Genomic DNA, 22,952 nt, shown 5'->3' on the forward strand with positions numbered 1-22,952 from the left:
TTTTATAGTAAAACTTTACGTTTGATATAAGAAATATAATTTAGTTTGAAGCGCAGGAGGGAGAGCAAATACCTCACTCTCGCTACGACCATGTTTGGGGTCATGTTTATTTGACACGGTACGCAACGGTCACCACTCGCCTCGCCAATACTAGTAATTTACTATGTTGAAATGTTGAATGTTGTATGTTCAGTATATTTAATCTATGCCAGTACAAACTACAAAGTACAGGAGGCACCGCAGTGTCCAGTTTGCACTGTCACAACCACCACCATTGGTAAAGAGGCACAGAGTAAAAATAAGGCAACATCGCCGACTCTCCTATCAATGCCGTAAAGGCCAAGGCGGGCGCGGGACAAGAGACAAGTCGTGCCTGGACGAGTACCGGCCGCCGGCGATCGTTCTCTTGCGTCTTAACTCGTAACCATCTACGGGACAACATTGAACGTACACATCTAATTATTTTTTTTTCTCGTCTTACACACTGTGTTTCTGTGAGGTGAATCACTTCACTAAGTTTACTAACCTTTGTCCGGTTCTTGTTTATTTTTGCGAGTGATACAAGAAACGCGCTTCCGAGTGTGTGTATACAGTATACACTTGTTCTTTGTTTTTTCATTACTTTCACAGCTATGTGGGACTAACTTTTCGAGACCGGTATTCCGCGAGCCTATTCAACTACGCACACGACCGCCGTAGCCGCGTCAAATTGGCTCCCCGGCGGGGAATCGAATCCCGGTCTCCCGCGTGACTATTGTTGGAGCCAATTTTTCCCAACGTTAATTTAACAATGTAAGTATTTTAAAAATGCTTGATAAGAATATTATTAAATAATAATATTTTTAATCTCTAAATTAATAATTTCTATGAATTCAACATGGTACAAATTCATCGCTCAAAATATATTTATCTTATATAATCAGTTTGTCACAAAATAATAATATTATTGTCTATAATTGTGAATCCAATTGCCTATACAGACGATAATATTAATAATCTTAAGTAATTTATCTAACAAATATTTTAAAAATCATCAACTAATTAATGTCGTTTCACTTGTTTCAACACAGTCCAACACGGTGGCATTGGTGCTATTATTTTTACTTTGTATAATTTGTTTTATGTTTTTTGTAAAACATTAAATATAAAATTATAGATATTCAAATGTTAAAAATTAAAAAACAAAATTGATACAAATAAATACATATAAAATAGGAGTCTTGCAAATTTTTTATTTATTATAACCAGTCTCATTACAATTTCTTGTGTTTCTATTATATATGCAATTTTATCATTATGAATAGTTTTCAGTGTATAATGAAATTCATTATGAGATTATAATGTAATAACGTTTATGTTAAGTATAGAAAATTGATTTAAAAATTATTTGGTCTAATGTTAGCATGAATTTACTATCTAACTTGCCAATAAGAACATTTTCTATGTTGGAAGTGTATTTTGTTTTAAAGTTATATGTACTAAGAATATTACAATTTAAAAATATTTATAATATGTTGCAGACTATTTGAAATACTGTATAACTCCAACTTACAAACAAGAAAAAGTAACTAAGTTTAATAATAGATAGTTCATGCTATTAAACAATATTTTATGATATTTAAACTAACAAAACAAGATTGATTCTGTTTAGTGAAAATTAGTCTTAAAGAAAAAAAGAAACAGTGTCTACAGTACAAACAACTTTTTTAAATTTATATGTTGATTTATTTCATTTTGAATATGCTCGTTATATGTATAATGTATATTATATAATATACAACAATCTTCTAAATATGAGAAATAAAATTTGATGTTTTTGCAGGAATGAATTCAGTATAATATAAATCATAAACATTTCAAACCATGTGCATTTTGTACACTAAAAACAATCTGAAAAATGCATACAACTCCAGTATTTCAAAATAAATTGACTAAAATAGAAATTAGTGCTTATTGTAACATAAAAAAAAAATCACGGTAAATACATTCAAATTTAGTTTATTAAAATAAAATTATTGAACAAATGTATCAATTATATTTTAAATTGTTGATTTAATAATTAATATAATATTTCGATTTTTTTCAATCTGAAGTAAAAAAAAAATACATTTTAAATAATTTACTTGTCTATAATACCAACAATTTATGATTTAATATTTAATAGAACATCATTGTGAATGTGATATACTTCTCTTGAAAATTTTTATTATATCCTCAAACTAATCTCAAGTTTTGTGGAAGAGAACAAAATGAGAAATATTTTTTTTTAGTTCTTTTCAATGTTATATTAAAAAATATACAATATTATACACACATAACAACAAGTACATCAAGCATAAAGTTGAACTAATTGTTCGTAAAATATTTATTTTTCAAGTCATTTTAACTTAAAAAATTTTCTCTTAATACTACTTACTGTAAAAAATTGAAACAATAATACCTTTCATTCAAAAAATATAATATATAATATGTATATGTATAATATATATTATACTCTACTACAAATGAACAATTCATGTAATAGATCTAACAAAAATATTTACAATTTGTATCAGTACATAATGATGATATAATTAAACATACAACTACTTAAAGCTATGATTAGAGCTAAATTTAATTTATAAAACAAATAAAATAATTAAATGCAAAAAAAAAAAAAGCTACAGCAAGTTCAATATTATTAATACCCTGATGAACAATTGCTATAAGTTGATTTGGTTTTTAGACAACAATTACATATCAAATGTATGAATAGATGAAAATCTAATTTTAAGCTTTGTCATTTAATAATATTATTCCATTAATGTTAAAAATATACTAAAACATTTAACAGCTAATAATTAGGATAATTTGATTAAAAATCTACTTTGGTATAATCTGGTCGATTGTATGACCACTCATATATTAAGACAAACAGTTTTCATGGTAAAATTAATTTTTCATTTTGGAACTAAAAATTAAAAATTTTTCAAATGAGTTAAATTATATAATTATGCTCAAAAATGTGATAATGATAGTTGATAAATTTTTTCTGTGAGCAATTTTGTAAATTATTTTTTATGAAAAAAAAAAAATTGAAAAATCTAAAAAAAATATGATTAGTTTTTAATTGATTGCTTCATCATAAAATATTTTATATCCAGGATCCAATTATAAATTATATTAATTTAATTACGTATATTTATAATTTTACAAGGTTAAATATTGAGGGGTTTACACAACACAAAACATTAAACTAAACTTAATTGTACAATTGTCCAAATTGAATGTAAAAATATATAACTATCATTTCTAAGAAAAAAATATAATAAACGTATAGTTTATTTTTATATAATATTTAGTAATAACGAAGTAGAAAAGATTACACATATTATAAATCTAAAATACATAGATGTATATACCATATACACATAGATATATGTATGGTAGACCAGTTTTTCCCATAATACAGGAAAATGAGAAAACACCTTACATACATGTATATAAACATATATAATAATAATAATAATAATAATAATAACTAAAAACCATTATAAGTATAGAAAATCAATAAAAAAAAAATTACAAGACCTAGAATCCACCAGTTTTTGGGAGGAAAGTTTTTAAGCCTGGATTAAAATCGTTGATAGGCGGTGTTAGATTTAAATCATCAATTACATCAACAGTTGTACTAGACACCTATAACACAAAAACAATACATTTTAAAATGTTAACTTAAACTAAATTAATAAATTAACAAAAATATCACTGTTTAGTCATTGATTATGAAAAATGCATGACTAATTAAAATATAAAAAACACTTAAATTAGTGATAAAAAGTAGGGTTGAAATAGTACATATTTTTAAAATAATATACATAATCATATACACTATATTTTATTTCAATACAATTCGTAAAAAATATTAAATACATTATTGCAAAAATTAATTGCTTCCATTATTAAAAAATAAATATCAAATATTAGTACTTGTGCTCTTAGAGTATGCTAACTACCCATTCATGTATAGTCTCTTGTCTTGTATAGCATAAGCTATAAGAATAATGCTTGCATGAGTAGTGCATTCTTAAGATTATGATGTTTAGTATTTTATTACAATTTGTATTTGTATGACATGCTAATAATTTACACTAAACTTTTATTTCTGTGTAATCTTTATACATAGTAAGTCAAAAATATTTCCTATTGCAAGATTTGCTTCCATTATTAAAAGATTAATATTAGATATTAGTACTTGCGCTTTAAGATTATACTATTTTGTATTTTATTTCAGTGTAATTTATATACATACATAGTAACTCATGGATATTTCCTATTGCAAGATTTGCTTCCATTATTAAAAGATTAATATTAGATATTAGTACTTGTGCTTTAAGATTATACCATTTAGGATTTTATTACAATTTGTATTTGTATGACATACAATTTATTTACACTAAACTTTTATTTAAATGTAATCTATATACATAGTAAGTCATGGATATTTCCTGTTGCAAGATTTGCTTCCATTATTAAAAGATTAATATTAGATATTAGTACTTGCGCTTAAAAATTATACTATTTAGTATTTTATTACAATTTGTATTTGTATGACACACTAATAATTTACACTCAATTTTTATTTCAGTGTAATCTATATACATAGTAAGTCATGGATATTTCCTATTGCAAGATTTGCTTCTGATATTAAAAGATTAGTATCAGATATTAGTACTTGCACTTTAAGATTATACTATTTAGGATTTTATTACAATTTGTATTTGTATGACATACAATTTATTTACACTAAACTTTTATTTCAGTGTAATCTTTATACATAGTAAGTCAAAAATATTTCCTATTGCAAGATTTGCTTCTAATATTAAAAGATTAGTATCAGATATTAGTACTTGCACTTTAAGATTATACTATTTAGGATTTTATTACAATTTGCATTTGTATGACACATAATTAATTTACACTAAACTTTTATTTCAGTGTAATCTTTATACATAGTAAGTCAAAAATATTTCCTATTGCAAGATTTGCTTCCATTATTAAAAGATTAATATCAGATATTAGTACTTGCACTTTAAGGTTTAGTATTTTAATATAATTTACAAATAAATGACATAATTTAAAGTATAATTTATGCAATAGATTAAAAATATTTTCCTGTTTCAGAGAATAATTCTATTATTATAAGTTAAATATCAGATATAGTAAAACCTAACTTTTTTATAAAAAACCTTACAATCAAAAGTAATAGTGTCAAAATAAGTTATAGCTTTAACATTTATAATTTATATCCTCAATATTTTAACTTTTCTATAATGGGAAAAGCAGTTGGTCTGAAGCAAAACACCTTAAGATTTTATATAAAATGTATATATCAGCTAATAATATTTACAGAAACACAAGTTTTATTGTTAATTAAACATACTACTTAAACTATTATTAACTGTTTTACAATTTCTCATCAAATAAAATTGAATGATTATGAGATATTATTAATAAATAGTATACTATTATATTTATCAATGCCTATAGATAATATCTTAAAGCTAATTATTTTATCTTATCAATTAACTGTAAAACATTATCTGAATACTTTATTAATATATATACATACCTCATCTGTTTCCATATTGTTATTAGGCTTTTCTGAGTCATTGTCAGATTTTATTGAATTATTATTGGCAAGTGCTGCTAATATATCACTTTCTGCTTCATTAGTATTATTTTCAACAGTCAATTTGAAACCATCAGTTAAATTATTTTCATTATTTGGTAGATCACCAGGCATTCTAAAGCAGAAAAACAATTAAGAAAAAATATTTAATACGATGTGTAAAGAAAAAAAATATGTTTAACTAACCCCCCAGCCAGTTCACCAGATTCGTTAGTTCTGGGTTGGTTTTCTCGTACTCTTTGATCTCTTTTTCTCTTTTTGCTCCAAAGCTCATGACAATCTTGCCATGTCGGTAATGCTGTTACATCCATTCTAAAAAATTTATAAGTGAATGTTGATTAAATATTAATACTAATTGCTTATTTGATGGCAACATAATTTTTTTTTTTTTAGTAATTATTTGTATTAATAATTCAATACTAACTTATCAGGTTGGACATTCTTTAACCAATTGCATTTTAAAGCTTTATCAGCAGTAATTCGTTTGCTAGGATCTAATTCTAACATATGATCTAAAAGATCCAAGGCACTATCATTCATAAAAGTAAATTCTTCACGTAATCGACGTCGATGTACTTTTTTAGCTTTTAAAGAATGCCAGAAAGGCAAGTTAATTACAGTAGGCCATACAGCAGGTGTTGGACTACCACATAAACGAGATATAGTTTCTAATTGCATCATTTCTTCATTTGCCTGTTAAACATATTTTATATATTAATATACTGAAACTATTAATAAATTAAAAACCCAAATGTTTTAGTCAATAATTTCATTTCCAATTTAATTTATTAAACCAATTTATTTAATATAATTTCTTGCAATATTTTCTGGATTCTAAATTTATGATCCATACACTAAATTAGCACCTATGTAACACCCACTAGTTAATATAGTACAATAACACATTGTATGAAAATGTTATATAAAATATTACCTGAAATAAAGGCTTCTTCAAAAACAATTCTCCCAAAATACATCCACACGACCAAACATCTATTGAAGTTCCATACCTCTCTTCGCCAAGTAATAATTCAGGTGGCCTATACCACAATGTTATCACTTTATTAGTGTATGGTCGTTGTCTATCTTGAGCATTATATAACCTAGCTAGACCAAAGTCGGCCAACTTTACTTCACCTCTAAAGTAAAAAAAAAATCAACAAATTAGCATCAAAAATAAATAATAAAGAAATAAAAATACTAAAATTAATTACTAATTGTCATTTAACTAATTTATAAAGCTTATTTAACTAATGGTTAACAGTCATTATTTAATATAATTATTTTACAATTAATTGCTGCTTTAAATTGATATCGTATTTAAATTTCTAAATAAATATACTTAAATAAATTGATAATTATTAATACAGCTATGCAAGATGTAACTGTAGTAAACTCTGGATTATCTAAGGTCTTTAACAGAATTATAAGAATGATGTATTTGTGTACACGTGAAATCATTACAGTTCCACAATTTTTTTTTATTTAAGTTAGAGAAAATTTCAAGTCTTAAAACTTACCCTAAAAGCTGTATTATATAACATCCCATACCACCCAGAAGTTTTGAAATCAAGATTTAAATTTGTTTATCAAGTTTTTGCACCACCCTATTACACTGATAATCAAGATTTCTATATATACAGTCTAGTGTTTTCAGTAAAAAAATGTTAACCCAAATACAATTTATCTTTCACTTTTTTTAAGTTTTAATTTTACTTGTTATTCATTAAGATGTTGCTGCATTTGATATCTCTATGAAGAAAATTTCGACGATGACAATAATTTAAACCTTCCAACAATTGTCGCATAATACTTGCATTATGTGTTTCATTAAAGTCAACCATTCCAGATTCTAACAATCCCATAAGATCGTGATCCATATATTCGAATACTAAATAAAATGATCCTCTATCCTAAGAAATCAAAAAAAAAAACCATGAAAATTTATTTATTTTTCTCTTATATTTAATGGAGTTTAATTTTACCTTTTTAAATTCAAGGGCATTTTGTTTATCAGTTACAATTTCTCTTAGATTTACAATATTTTTATGGTTTAATTGCCGTAAAATTTTTATTTCTCGAACAGCGGTTATTGGAAATCCTTCTTTTTCATTTTCAAGTCGAACTTTTTTCAATGCTACAAATGTACCTATAAGTAAAACAATAATTAAAAATTAAAACATCTTAACAATAGAAATCTTGGTCACGCATGTTCTCTGAAACTACTTATCCAATTATCTTGATTTTTTTTTTAAACAAAAGAGTACATCACAGGGCAAGATAGATTCATTTATTTTATCAATTAATAGTTATTATTTGAAATTAACGATTTTAGTGAATAGTTGATGTGGTAAACAGTACAAAACTTTTTTTGTTTTTGGATCACACTGTTGAAACTTTTTAAGTTGTAGGTTTATGGTCAAAAAATAAAATAAAATAAAATACTATTGCTAAATGGTCAAAAGAGCAATGTTGAGTGTGATAGCTATGTTAAGTTGATATGTTAAAAATATATCATCTATACACCAAATCAGAAAATTAAAAATATTTTTTATCCACATGTGTTACGCTAAATGTTAGTGTTAGGCAAGCCAATTTAACATGGATGTATTATGTACAGGCAACTAAGTGTACAAGGATAGCTAGTATTGTATTAATATTAAATATTATGTGTGTACATTATATTGTTTTATAAATATATTTGGTACTACTGAAAATAAAGTGCATTACATATACCTGAAGTTTTATCTTTCGCTTTGTAAACTTGACCATACGTTCCTTCGCCTATTTGATTTATCACTTCAAACATATCAACACACTGCTCTCCCCAATCAATAGGGTTATTAGCTGCTGCAGATTTTGTACTCCGTCTTCGATAAAGTACTTTGGGTCGTTTAATCTTAACATTTGGATCTAATGGACGAGAGGGCCTTTCCACATTTGAAGTGAATGAAAAACTTTGTGAAAACCCTGATTCTTTAGCCAACATAATTGACCTTTTAATTGCACTTTGTTGACAATCAGGTAAAGGATTTGATATGATTTCTGACAAAGAAAGATTTTTATCGTCATCTATCTTATCTGTATTTTGAATAAGTCCTGTAAACATTTTTATAATAATTATAGGTACCAAAATTTAAAATATTATACAAAAAATAATAAATAATTTAATAAGATAAATTTTATTTTAGTAAATTATATTTAATTGAAGCTGATATTTCATTAGTACTAAAAATTCTTTGAATGTGTTAAAAATAAATAATACATATACATATAAAACAGTTTCTTTGAAGCTGGCATATAATTTTTTTTATAGTACATTTGTTTCAAAAATGATAATTTTTAATTTATTTTAAATAAAAGTTAAATTTTATTATTTAGATCTTCTGAAAATGGTAAAATATTTAAATGTATTAATAAATAATTTAGATAGTTCAATAAAAATATTCATCAACTTTCTACAATTTGTTATTAAATTAACTATATTGACATTGCTTTCAATAATTAAAAAAAAAACATACCTGGTGGTAAAGGTAAATCTTTAATGCTTTTTTTTGAACATTTTAATTCTGAATCTGGAGATGTTTCGTTGAGTATTGGAAAAACAGGTGGCAATGGCATTTTTAATAAATCTTTATTTTCTAATACTTCTGTTTTTTTCTCGGGTGGTGTTATTTTTGGTGTTAATGACACTTTAGGTTCTAAAGAATGTTCAATTCCATTTTCAATTATCTCTACTTTTGTTATAGATGGACTTTGACTTTTTAAAGGAACTGCTTGAATTTTTGGAGCCACTTCTAAAATTGGTGAAGTAACTGATAGTGTATTAGAAATTTCAACATCAGGTTTAGAGGTTTGACTCTTATTTTCGGACATTTCTACTATTACACAAGAATTAACGTCATCATTTTTATTAATTTTGTGTAATTTTGTATTTAATTCAACAGTTTTAGAACTATTTTGTTCATTATCTGAATCATCGTGTATTTCAACTACTTCATTTTCATCCACACTCTTAGTACTAATTTGTGTTAAACACTTCATGGCTAATTCACGCATCTGTCGATCTTTAACCAACTCAGCAAAAAGACTTGTTTCACTAAGTTTTACCTTAGAATTAAATTGTTTAGCTGGGCTTTTAGTAGATTTTTTTTTCTTAGAGACTGATGAATAACATCCAGGTGAATCACTATCAGAATGCTTTTTAGTAGCTTTTAAATCTTTTACTGGAGAAGGCGATTTACTTTGAGTACGAATATTTTTAGAAGGAGAACGTGAATATTTTGGTCGAACATGACTTGATTTTCTCGAAGAACGAGAATTGTGAGGTGAAACTGCTCTCGGAACATGGGACGTGTGCTTTGATGATTTTGAAGTTGAACGCGGAGGAGATTTTTGACTATGTTTTGGTGAGTGATGTGTATGATGATGATCATGTCTCGGTTGATGAGGGGAATGTGGTGAATGAGAATAGGAACGGGAATGGGAACGTGATCTTGAATATCCTGCTTTAGAACTTCTCATGTGTTCATGGTGTCGACGATCTCGAATCGGACTTCTTGATAATCTAAAATAACATTGAGTAAATATTTATTGTTAATTCATTTAACTTTAATACAGACAAAGATAATTTAAGTTACATAAAAAAAAATTACTAACATTTTTTATTATTTATCCAGTATTTTAAATAAGTACAATTAGGTACTATAATTTTATTCCACTAACTATTATTAAATATTAAATAATTAATAAATATTCTCAATTTTTCAAGTGTCTTGAATTAAATATAATTATTCAGCTAATTGAATAAATAATTTTATAATAGATAAAGTATCCCAAATAATATTATTTTTTAATTATTTAAATTTGGTAAAACATGTTAAACAATCTAAACTATCTTAAATTTAAATATGATCTAAATTACAATAGTATTAGTATCCATCATAGCAACAATGTCTTTATAATCAACTTTTTATCTTAATTAATCAAAATAATTTATTGACTTGACAACCACTCAAAAAATATTAAGTACCGATATTGTCAGTTTAAATTTTAATCATCTCCATAAATTCATTCATCATATCATCAAAACTTTTTTATTTAAGTTATCTGAATTCATAAATACTAAGTAAAATCTGAAAATTAACCTAATTTAAAAAATATTTGAAAATAACATACCTGTGGCTATGTACAGGTGATCTATCTTTATCAGATTTAATTTTTCGTATTCTACTCCTTTCATGTTTGCCCTCGTGTTTGCTTTCATGTTTACTCTCGTGCTTATCACGAGTCCTACTAGATTTGAGTTCATCAGTTTCATATCTTTCATACTCATCCATACGTCTTTTATGGTCCCTAAATGTACATTGCATGAAAATAGGTTGATTGATGTTTATTATTTATCATTAATCAAAATACAAACCTATTATTTTGTTTTGAAACACTTCGTGATTGATAATTATATTTACCATCTACAGGTTCAGGCGTACGACTGTATTCTTTCCTTATTGCTATATTTAATAATGGCGGGCTCTTCATCCAACTTAAAAATATATTTATAAAATTAGATACTTTAATCGTTTTTTATCAAAATATTCAAAATACTTCTATAAACCCCACAATTACTGGGCTAATAAAATATTAAATAAAACCAATAATATTTTGATGACAAAAGCCTGTCAGATAATTTATTACCTTTTATTTTCTTTTCTATGATGTTTGGTGTGTTTATCTTCTTCCTTATGCGTCACCTCAACTTTGGAAATTTTGATATGAGCTGGCTTTGTTAATGGTGGAGTGTGTGAAGCCTCAATAGACTTATGTTTTTTAATAGGTTCATTAAAATCACCATTTCGTTTGGAAGATTCTGAATTAGAACATTTAGACAACTTCACAAAACTATTATCACAGTCTGGTAATACATCAGATTTTTGTTTCAAATCCTTCTTCTTTTTTTTCTTTTTTGAAGTAGGGCTTTTAGGTTTTTTATTGGTTTTTTTAGATTTTTTGTACTTTAAACGTGATACTTCTGATGTCGTGTCTATACAATTATTTAAATTGAAAGTAGTAGACATTGAAGAATTATCAAGCACCGGATCTAGTTGCCAATGATTACTAATAGGGGAACAGGGTGATAATAGATTTCTAGGTGAGGTGACTCTAGTAATTCGAAAATTATTAGTTATTATTCTGGTAGGAGGGGGTGGAGGAGGAAGAAGAGGAGGAGGTTTTAAACGTAAGGCCCCATGTTTCTCATCAAAATCACTATGTATTTCACCTGCCTCTGGACTACTAAGTTCTTCAGAACTAACATCTGAATATTGAACTAAATTTTTACTTGAAGTAATTAGAGTAGATTTTTTGTGTGACTTAGGTTTCAATTTGTATTTGTTCTTTTTTTCTTTTGTCCTTCGGTAAGATTTTTCTCTGCTTGCTGTGCTGCATTTTCTAACCAGTGCTGGGAGCATATCTATTATTCATTCCCATTCATAGGTGTTAATTTTAGTACCAATTACTTTATAGATATTTTAGCTAGTATTTTTTTTTTTTCAAAAAAATAATAGATAATAATTTCAAATAATATACTTCAAATGAAAGTTATAACATAAATTGTCTACAAAGATGTCTTTTGTAATTACTTACAACTACTGTATACCATTTCTTGTTTGTAATTGTTATATTTGCTTTACATTAAGATTGTTGGGATCTAGAAAATAAAATAAATTTTATTTAATAACAAAACTAAATAGACAAATAATAAAAAAATTTAAAAAAATTTTAAAAGTAGAAATCAAAACAATAAAAAAAATAAAGTATACTCTTGATTATCCACAGTCTTCCACGGAAACAATAAAAAAATAATAATAATAATAAAATATTTATATTAATTGTATATCATTATCGGTTTAATTGGGTGGCAATAGCCAATTACTCGATAACGCGGATTTTACATTAATTTCATTTGATCACTAATTACTCGTATGCCTATTTAGTCTTCTGTCTACTGTACAAACACATGTAACAACTAGAACTTTGCATTAGTGCAGAAGTTCTCAAAGAGTAGGGCGCGACACTCTGGGGACCACAAAAGCTTTATAGGGGGAGCACAAGAAAATTTTAAAAATCAACATTGCATTGGTAAGACAGAAAAAAATTTGTGAAATGTCTATAATAATAATAAAATTGAACGATTAATTAAAATCTTTTATAAAAAATACATTTTATTTTAAAATAAATTTGTAATATTAATATCAATACTACCCTATATTTTTTGTTTGTTTTTAACTTTTTGTTACTCTAAACATGACTATTAAAATTATTTATATATATAAAATGTTATGAGGTGGCTCAGGTTTGGGGTTGACTAAAAGGGGGAGCCTGGCCTGAAAAGTTTGAGAACCTCTGTATTAGTGTTTAAAATGTCTTGCATCATTTTAGTTTTAATATTTTTTTATTACAAGTTCATAACGAAATGAGTGAAAAAATAAAAAAAGTAGTATTGTCAATTCAAGAGAAACTTGAATTAATTTCATCATTGAAAATGGTACATAATATTTTATAAATGTTTAAATAAAAATATAACATACTCTAATTCAATTTTCTTTAAATACTATTTAAAATAATACAATTTTATTTTTTTAATAATACATACATGTATATGTAGTTATTAAATTTTGCGGATTATAAGCGGAATTCGCTTACCCGTGGATGCCAAGCCACTCTATTTTACGGATAATTAAGAGTACACTGAATTATTAATTATATTATGATAAATACTATATTTATAGCAACAAAATTAGCTTGTATTTGAATCATATAGTCATACATTTTTTAAGTAACCAATAAACAATTATGTTATTTACTTATACCTAACTAAGATTGACTAAATAAACTAATTCTAACTTTGTTACTTTTGTTTGAGTAATAAATAGTCAGTTAAGTTTAAAATATTTAAAATAAATCTTATAAAAATTTTTCTTATACAGAATGAAATACTGTATATTATGTTTTATTAATGTTTTAACTTGTAGGCTGTACTGATATAACTATTATTATTTCATAATTTTTTTTAGTTCAATTATTATTGTTTTAAATTTAAAACAATTTAAATGATTAAAAAATAATACTATTTAGATAAACATAATACTTGGATACAAAATTGATAAAATTTTATAACATTAAGAACTTTTAAATTAATTAATATAACAAAAATATATTACAGTTTTAAAAGTTGGGCACTTAAATAAATATAATCTAGCATTACAAACTTATTTCAAAATGCAATTACTAATTTAAAATAAGTATTAACTATTAGTAAAATATATATAACAATTTACAAAAAGTTATAGTTAACCTAAAGTTATAGTTCTATATAATATTATAATAGTATCATTAATTTATAGAAAAAACATACACTAACATAACAAATGAAATATAAGGAAATTAATGTTCCACTTAATATTACTGAAATAAAATAGATTAATGTTTAATAGTAATAAACTGTTAGCTCTTCAAATATTTGTTTTTATTAAATTAACACAATATTACATTAATGTAATGATATTTTATTTGTTTGTTAGTACAAAATAATTATGAATAAAAAATTTTAATTTGAAACTGGTAAAATAACATAAAGATCACCTTAAAGAAATTTAATGAACAATATAGATTTATAATACTATTTTATATTACTATTTTTGAAATAAAAATATACTTTATACCTACGTTAAAATTGAATATTGTAACTAAACTTAATTAAATTTTGTGTACCTATAGTATTAAAATTTTAATATTTAGAAAAATTCAAATTGATAGTCACTATTTCTACTAATTTTTAATATTTATAACTTTTTTTTAATTGGACTCTACATCATATAATAGGTACTTATAGCAAGCATTTACAAATTATTAATAATATTTTCATTCAAGATAAAAGTAAACTCTAATAAATTTAAATAGTTGGTTTACAATGGCCAATTTATTGTATAACACAAAATACTAATTGTTGAATAATTTGAAGTGTTGAGACAACAGCTGTATATGATATATTTAACTTATTATATTTAAAGATAAATATATTTTTTTGTTTTCTCATTGTTTTTTCTAAAAAATAACCAAAAAAAAAAACATAGCTAGTGTTCTAACCATAAAATTTGGTAACAAGTCGATTTACTGACAAATAGTTAGGTAATGTACCTACCTAAACTCGTTATGGAATTATAGAAAATGACAAATATGTAAGTGAGTCAAATCATCTAAGTGTCAACAATAATAAATTTATATTATCTAATACGTTAGTCTAATAGAGTTAAAATAATTTTAATAAATTCAATTAACTTCAAATATATTATATCTTAGTAACACATTCATAATATTATATGAAAAGTTATAAAATAAAAATGTAAGTAGTAGGCATATATGATTATATAATTTTATTTACTTGAGTAATTTCTATTAGTAAAAGTATAAAAAGATTAAAATATTTTATTTTTTCATTGTTTACTTTAATACAATTTTACAAAAGGAAAGTTTGTATTAATAATATCAATTTTATATTTTATTAGCAATTTAAAATAACACATACTATGTATATTATTATACAGCATAGACAAGCGATAAAGATTGCACCAAATAATTAGTGATGGAAAATGCCAATTTATTCAATTTGAGCAAAAATTAAACATAATTAGTTTAAAGTCACCTTACCTTAGTATTTCAGCAGACATCAAGCTGTAGTCGAAAAACCCGGTTTATTGACTGCATAAATGATTATCGTATGTAATAAAAATAAAATAATAATAATTGCAATTTAAAATTGCTGAATTCACGGTTTACAGAAAAAAAATAACCAAATACAAGCGTGTTATCGTATTTAAGATTACATATAATATCTCGTAATTTATATCGTTTAGGTACCTTGACTAGCACATGACTGATGATAGAAAATAATATATTATAAAACTTTTAATCGCGATTTGCGCGTTTCAACATTGTTATAACGCGATTTCGCCTATATGCGAGTTGGCGTTGCGATTCCGGTATTACGAGAATAATAATTCCGGACGGTAACCACCAACATTTGGTTTTTTGTTACAAACGTTCGGTCGTATTTTGACGATTAAACGAGCGTATTCGCACAATCGTGCGCTTCGTATATCAATGATTTTTCTTTGCTATTGCGGCATTGAGGCGACGTACACGACAGAAAATCGGTTATCAATGATGACCGCTCGCCGACGAATGGAAAAAAAGAATTGCCGAGGCCATTTTCATTTTTTTTTTTTTCAGTCCCGTTCCATTTACCGAGTCTTTGGCAGTTTGGCCACTCACTAGATACCGTTCTACTGATAAAAGCGCGACAAACGTTCACCAATCGCCGTAAATGAACTGCATGTGGAGGTGTGGAGGTAATGACAAATTTTTTTTTATGCCTACAACAGTACAGTTGTACTACCGATTGCCGACTGAATTATAATAATATTATACGTAAATACGTTCTTACGTGAAACGTTCGCGAATAGATTTTTTTTTACTGTTTCCTGTATCGATGTTTTTCTTGGCGATTAAGAAAATTTGAAAGTATTCGTAATCAGGGACAAGTGGGCCGGATTTAAGCACCCGAGTGGATAGATTTATATTATTATGTATAATTAGCAATGAATGTTCACACAGAGAATCATAACACATTGGCTTTGAAATTAGGGTGTACTAAAATAATTTGTTCCATTTCCATGTGATGTGGTAAGTGAAAATTAGAATTTAACAGGCCCGGATGTGTAAACTCAGTTGCGGGCCCTTAATGTTTTATAGAATACTGCAATAGCCAATTGGTACTTAAATAGTTAGGTAATATAAATCTGAAGTGCATGTGTATGTGGCTAAAAGTCAATTTATTTATACCCAAGTTATTTAACAAAATTAAATTATTAGTAAATGAATTATAAAAAATTTAAATCATAATATTATAAAAAAAAAAAGAAACATGATAAAATGTACTTACCGGAGGCTAACAGATCGTCTTCATTCTGAATTATTTTTTGTATACAATAATATATAAATTATGGAGTTTAAATTTAACACCTATTCATAATAGTGATCCACTAAACACCTATTATAACAACAAAACGGTATCCTTTTCTTTCCTTCCTTTTTTAAGTTTATTTTTATAATAAATATATAAAATGTAAACTTAAGAAAACCATTGATAAGGTATAATTTATTATTATTTTATTGCTTCATCATAGTTGGTAATGTCACGACTAACACATACCTAGTTTAAAATATACTCTTAATATATTTTTATAATTTTATCGACTTAATATTTATAAAATATTCCTGTGTCTATATTATTATATTTTAATTGATGCTTGTAACCTGTATTATTTTTTATTAGTGGGTATCCTATTGGTCATAATTACATATCAGTAGTGTTAACTGCTAAATTGATACCTATGCCATTTGCAAGGTATTTGACGTGAGTACATGTTATTTATGACCAGCTCATGTTTTAAAAAAAATCCATAAGCATATAAGCTCCTATGATTCCATAAAAAAAATAATATAATAAATAATGGGTATCCGAATTTGAACACGCTGTAGTTCTTTACTGTTTATACTTAATAGGTATAGGTATTAGAGCCCGGAACTTGATGACCTAAAAATCTTTAAAAGATGCACACAAAAAATAAATATTAAAATTACTTATTAACATTGAAAAATTACTTAAAAAATTACCCTAAAAATATCAAAAAATAACATAATATTTTCAAAAATGACTTTTTTTAAATTAATATTTTTTATTATTAATTTATTATTTTATTCGTCTAAATTTAAACAATGCTTATATTTTTATATATCAAATATGTTTTTTTTTTTACAAACTACAAGGCATAAATTAAATTTAAAACGGAGATAAAAAATAATGACAGTAATACAGAATAATTTCAAAAAAGAAATCGGTATTTTTAGAAAAATAATTGAAGGATTGGATTATACAATAGGTACGTTAGTTTTTTCAAATATTTATTTTTGTCGTAATCATATAAAATATACAAAAAATGCATCAAAATCAATAAAAAAATATCCGTAAACCTAATCAAAAATCATTAAAAAATACAAAATAAAAATGTTCCATTAAATTTTACATAACAGAAATCACATTTCTGTAAAGACAAGCCTCGTATAAATGCATTAGAAAAAAGATGTAAATACATTAAGTTAGGGACCCTTTATATGATTTTTGCGACAATACGATATTTATGTACAGAAAACTTCGTGAAAAAGTCTTTGTGAATATAAAGCGTTTATATAAAATTAAAAATAATCATGAGTTTTTTAGTTAAAAAACTGATTCATTCAATTATATGATTCGCCATGATTTTCATTCTATTATAATCTATGATAATATATTTATTATATTCGCCTGTACGTGTGTATAAAATAGTTAATGACCAATTATAATTCATTAAATGTATTAATGTGTTATTAATTATACAGTCTACCTATAATTAATAGCTCATAATACAATTACATTATAAATCACGACTGAGTGCATTGTTTTATTATTTACTGCATTTAAGATAGGTAAGTACTAAATATACATAACTTCTAATCGTTCGAGATAGGTAGGTACCTTATTAGTTAATTTATAATGATTTAAAGAAATAATAAATAAGAATTATATTGAAGGTAAATTACTACATATTGTAAGCGATAAATTATTTAACGAAAATAACACAATTAAATTATAAATATTTATATTTTGTTATTATAATTTAAATCTCATTTATTTCAACCCGTGTTAATTTTAATCAGTATCCATACCCTACGGTTCTAAACATTTTTAAAATTGACTTCAGTGATATTAATGATAACCTATCAGCATTGATTATTATAATATAATAATGCTATCAAACTATCGTCTATCAGTTATTATCACATTCGTCAGCTCTCGACTCTTGAGTCTCGAGCGCGAAATCGGGATAATATATGGAAATATCATTCAATCAATTACCAAGGTGAAATATTTGTTCTTTATAAGGTGTTCTTAAAAATATATTACATAACTTTTTCGTATTATTGAGGTCATTGAAATGTTATTTTTCAATATTATATTTTAATTAGTTTTTTTACCATCTAAATTTTTTTACAAAGTTAAATCAGTCATTTTTGAAATCATTAATTGGCGTCTAACGTTTGTGATACCTACCGATAAGACGTGTTTGTTCTATACAAATAAATAATGGCTAATACTGGGTTGTTGATATGCTCCAATCCATTTCGTCTACTTCGCATATTTCCGCAAATACAACGCGATGTACAAAGTACACTTTACGTTCATTTTTTCCCAATTCCAAAGCTGGATAAAAAAACTGTACGACATAGATTCATGATGATTGATGCTTATAAAAATTTAAGTCCCATGAACGTGGATGTACGCATTCTTTTATGTGGTCTCAAGGGCACATTTGACTCTCAGATTGCAACTAAACGACCAGTAGATGTGATTTTCTATGACGACCATATTAAGTCTGATCAACTTCATCATGTGATGTCGTCATTAAGTAACAAGTCTCCTAATTGCAAGACTGTATTTGTACAACCAAATGAAGCTTACAGCTCAATTGATACAAAGGAAACTACCCAATACGATGAAATGGAAAATAAATTGTACGAAAGTGTGGTTTTAGGCGGAACTTTTGATAGACTTCACAAAGGTCATAAAATATTATTAAGTACAGCTGCGCTAAAATGCACTAAAAAATTAACTGTGGGTGTAACCGACATTTCCATGTTAAATTGTAAGTTAACATCTTAATAAAATTAAGTAATTTATTACGTTAAACTCACACTTATATTATAAGCAAATGTTTAACAAAAACATAAATTTGTATCATAATGATTACCACATATTACTTTTAAATTTAATACTGATTTAATCATTATACAAATAGTTTTAATTATTATAAACTGAAAACAATCTGATTTATTTTCTTTACAACAATAAATATTTTCATTGATAAAATTTATATATTTTGTTATTTACTTAATGATTATTACACAATATTATAATTTATATAATTACCAACAAAATCTTTTCTATTTAAAAGTAGATTATATTTTTTTCAACATTTAAATTTAGAGATTTTAAAATATAAATTACAGTTTATATTATAATAACTTTTTGATTTGATTTTAAGTTAACATAGTTAATTATTATTTATTACGATACTTAAATAAAAAATTTAGAGCACTTCTATTTAATTTTACAGCTAAAAAATTAAAGGAGCTAATCGAACCTTGTAATACTCGAATAAGTAATGTTGAAGGATTTTTAAAAGACATTGATCCAACATTAGAATATGAAGTATTGCCTATTTATGATATTTATGGGCCAACAATTCATGATCCTACATTTCAGGTTTTTATTAACTTATATTTTATAATTGCATTTATTCGTTTAGTATTTTTTAATATTTTATTTTAGATGATTATTTTAAGTGAAGAAACCATGAAAGGTGGAGAGTTAATTAATGAGAAAAGAGTTAAAGCCGGTTTGCGACCACTTGATATAATACCTGTGCCATTATTAGAGGAAGATAAAACAACAAGTGATTGTTGTGAAGAAGAAGAACAAAAAATAAGTTCAAGCAATTATCGCATGAGATTGTTAGGTACTTTATTAAAACCACCACAAGTAAATAAAAATAAATAATTTGAAGTTTTATGTTTCAATGATACTTTATATATATATATATATATATATTCAATAATTTTATGTTTAGCCAAATAACAATATACCCTCATGTCCATATATTATTGGATTAACTGGTGGAATTGCAAGTGGAAAATCGTCTATTGCTAGTTATTTAAAAGATCTAGGAGCTTTTGTAATTAATGCTGATACTTTAGCACATAGGCTTTATGATATAAATCAACCTGCATACCAAGATATCATTGATGTGTTTGGTTCTAGCATTCTGACAACAAATAACGAAGTAGATAGAAAAAAATTAGGTGCCATAGTTTTTAATAACAAGGTAATGGTTGTGTCAGTATTAATTTATAATATTTCATACATGTTATTATTTTTTAGGATAAATTGGAACAGTTAAATACAATAATTTGGCCTTTAATTTTGCAAAGAGTAAAATCAATAATCGAATCGACCAAAGATCATAATATAATTGTATTAGAAGCAGCTGTTCTATTAAGTGCGAATTGGCAATACCATTGTCATGAAATATGGGTTTCAATTATTCCACCAAACGAAGTAAAATATGATACATTAAATAATAGTTATGCAAAAAAAAATAAAATACTTGAAAGCAATGACCTAACTAATGACTTTTGTTTAATTTTATAGCAAATATTTATTAAATTATTAAATACAATTGATAGATAAATCTCAATTAAATAATAAATTATTTTTGTTAAAATATACCTAAAAAAATAAATTGTAATTGTGTATGCTGTTTAGTTTAAATTCTAATTAATAAAAAGTTAAATAGTTTATATTTTATAGGCTACCAAAAGACTTCAAGAGCGCAATAATTTGAGTGAAAAACAAGCGCTCGACCGAATTAATTCTCAGCCATCAAATTGTGAATATGTTAAAAATGCAAATATTTTATTTTCAACAATGTGGAGCTATAATTTTACTCATATTCAAATTAAAAGGGCATGGAATAGTCTCTTGAGTAGAGTTTCTAGTATTCACTAACATTTTTCAGCTCTTAAAATGTTTTATTACATTTATTAAAAAGGTTTTGGTTTATTATATAAATACAATATGTATACTGTTTAGATTTATCGGTGAAATGTTTTTATTTTGTTGTGTTTTTTTTTTGTCATCTTTTTTTAATGATGAATTATTCATAATAAAATGATTATGTAGTAAAAAAAATAACATGATTATATTGTACTTGGAAATTTTTTTTAAAATAACCATAAATATTGTAAATTTTATAAAGAAAACTGAAAATTATAAAATAGGTATATTGAGAAAATATAGGTAAGCATTAAAAAAATGAACATATACACTTTGCAAATAATTAATGAGTAATGGTATTGTGTCACGTTTTAAATTATCAAATAAAAACTATTCACAATTTTCCTGAAAATAAATTGAATCTTTATCCTTTGAGTTACTTCTATAATTTATTGACTAATGACTAGAGAGTTTTGTAAGTATTTTATTTTGATAATAACACTTTTATAAATATTAAAGGTAATTTACTTTGTAAAAATTAAACTTATTGATAAGAAAAATAATAAATCTTAACTGCTTGGAACATTATTTAAGAAAACTTGTTGTTAAAAGAATATTAAAAGATTTTGTATTTTTGAGGGTAAAAAACATCCAAAACAGTTTTAGGTACCTCTAAAGGTATTTAATACAATATTTACTCAATGTTTTACTATTTTTCAAACAAAAGTACATTAAAAGGCGGATAAAAACTGATCAAAACTTGCACATGTCCAACTCACTTACAGCAGTTTCAGTTGCTATTTGTTGTAGTAGTTGTGTTATTCCACCGCTCATAACGATGTACAATGTGATGCATTTTCATCTGTAGAATAATATAATAGATTGGTAGTTTCCAACATACCATAAACTGTTAATTCTTATAAATAATTTAAACTAGAAACCAATTAAATTAGATAAAATATAAATATATTGGCTGAATAATTTAATATAGAAAAAGAAAAATTTTGATTAAAAAGATTAAAATTGTGGTAATCTTGAGACATATTTTTAGATTATTTTAAATACACGGTAAATGATAACTATACGCAATCCGAAATTGAAAATTAATAGATTTAAAAAAGTAAAATTACCAAATAATTTTTAATTTGTTAATCATATAACAATAGTTTTGTAAAAGTAAATGCTTAGCTACCTAAATTTAATATTGTTAAAAATAATTTAGAAAAAAATCAAAGATCCTATTTATATCACAACTTTACTATTTGAGTATATTGCTATTATATAATATTTTTGATAAATATGCCAAAAAGAGATTAATTGCAATCATAAAGTATTATGATAAGTTGACTGATACGTTTACCTTAAATTATGGCTGAATGACTTAATTATAATTTATAGCTAACAATAATAAAATTTATAAATGTAAAAATAAATCCTGTTTCATGAGTGAATATAATATTTCAAAATTAAAGTAACTCAAACCACTGAACTAATATTACATCATAATAACAAAATTGGCTTGGAAACTGATAAATTGTCGAGCATTAATTCAGCTGTCACACCCAACACAAC

General features: G+C 25.1%; 2 protein-coding genes across 2 annotated transcripts; one reads left to right on the forward strand and one right to left on the reverse strand.

Moving 5' to 3' along the window:
* Positions 1-3,356: 3,356 nt before the first annotated feature.
* On the reverse strand, positions 3,357-15,899 carry LOC112600401 (cyclin-dependent kinase 12-like). The gene is made up of 13 exons (XM_025347594.1): positions 15,377-15,899; positions 11,366-12,377; positions 11,094-11,213; positions 10,850-11,026; positions 9,193-10,238; positions 8,408-8,770; positions 7,657-7,820; positions 7,388-7,584; positions 6,606-6,810; positions 6,096-6,364; positions 5,858-5,983; positions 5,612-5,786; positions 3,357-3,678 (listed from the first exon to the last, which is right to left on the reverse strand). Exons 2-13 carry the CDS (start codon positions 12,136-12,138, stop codon positions 3,571-3,573), a joined length of 3,723 nt encoding a protein of 1,240 aa, XP_025203379.1. The 5' UTR covers positions 12,139-12,377; positions 15,377-15,899; the 3' UTR covers positions 3,357-3,570.
* Positions 15,900-18,601: 2,702 nt separating this feature from the next.
* Positions 18,602-21,479, forward strand: LOC112600420 (bifunctional coenzyme A synthase-like). The gene is made up of 6 exons (XM_025347626.1): positions 18,602-19,470; positions 19,942-20,090; positions 20,157-20,366; positions 20,455-20,709; positions 20,766-20,942; positions 21,195-21,479. The coding sequence occupies exons 1-6, from the start codon at positions 18,912-18,914 to the stop codon at positions 21,390-21,392; spliced, it is 1,548 nt and encodes a 515-aa protein (XP_025203411.1). The 5' UTR covers positions 18,602-18,911; the 3' UTR covers positions 21,393-21,479.
* Positions 21,480-22,952: the final 1,473 nt, after the last annotated feature.

The sequence above is a fragment of the Melanaphis sacchari genome, unplaced genomic scaffold, assembly GCF_002803265.2.
Source record: "Melanaphis sacchari strain LSU unplaced genomic scaffold, SCAv2.0 Contig64_pilon_pilon, whole genome shotgun sequence".
Classification (NCBI taxonomy): domain Eukaryota; kingdom Metazoa; phylum Arthropoda; class Insecta; order Hemiptera; family Aphididae; genus Melanaphis; species Melanaphis sacchari.

Bases quoted from the DNA above. Each gene is read 5' to 3' on its own strand.
- LOC112600420 (XM_025347626.1), top strand. From the start codon at position 18,912: ATGGCTAATACTGGGTTGTTGATATGCTCCAATCCATTTCGTCTACTT. The intron at 20,710-20,765 runs GTAATGGTTGTG...ATTATTTTTTAG, and splicing joins CCATAGTTTTTAATAACAAG to GATAAATTGGAACAGTTAAA. The intron at 20,943-21,194 runs GTAAAATATGAT...TATATTTTATAG, and splicing joins CAATTATTCCACCAAACGAA to GCTACCAAAAGACTTCAAGA.
- LOC112600401 (XM_025347594.1), bottom strand. From the start codon at position 12,138: ATGCTCCCAGCACTGGTTAGAAAATGCAGCACAGCAAGCAGAGAAAAA. The intron at 7,585-7,656 runs GTAAAATTAAAC...TTGATTTCTTAG, and splicing joins ATGCCCTTGAATTTAAAAAG to GATAGAGGATCATTTTATTT. The intron at 6,811-7,387 runs GTAAAATTAAAA...TTTTTACTTTAG, and splicing joins AACATCTTAATGAATAACAA to AGGTGAAGTAAAGTTGGCCG.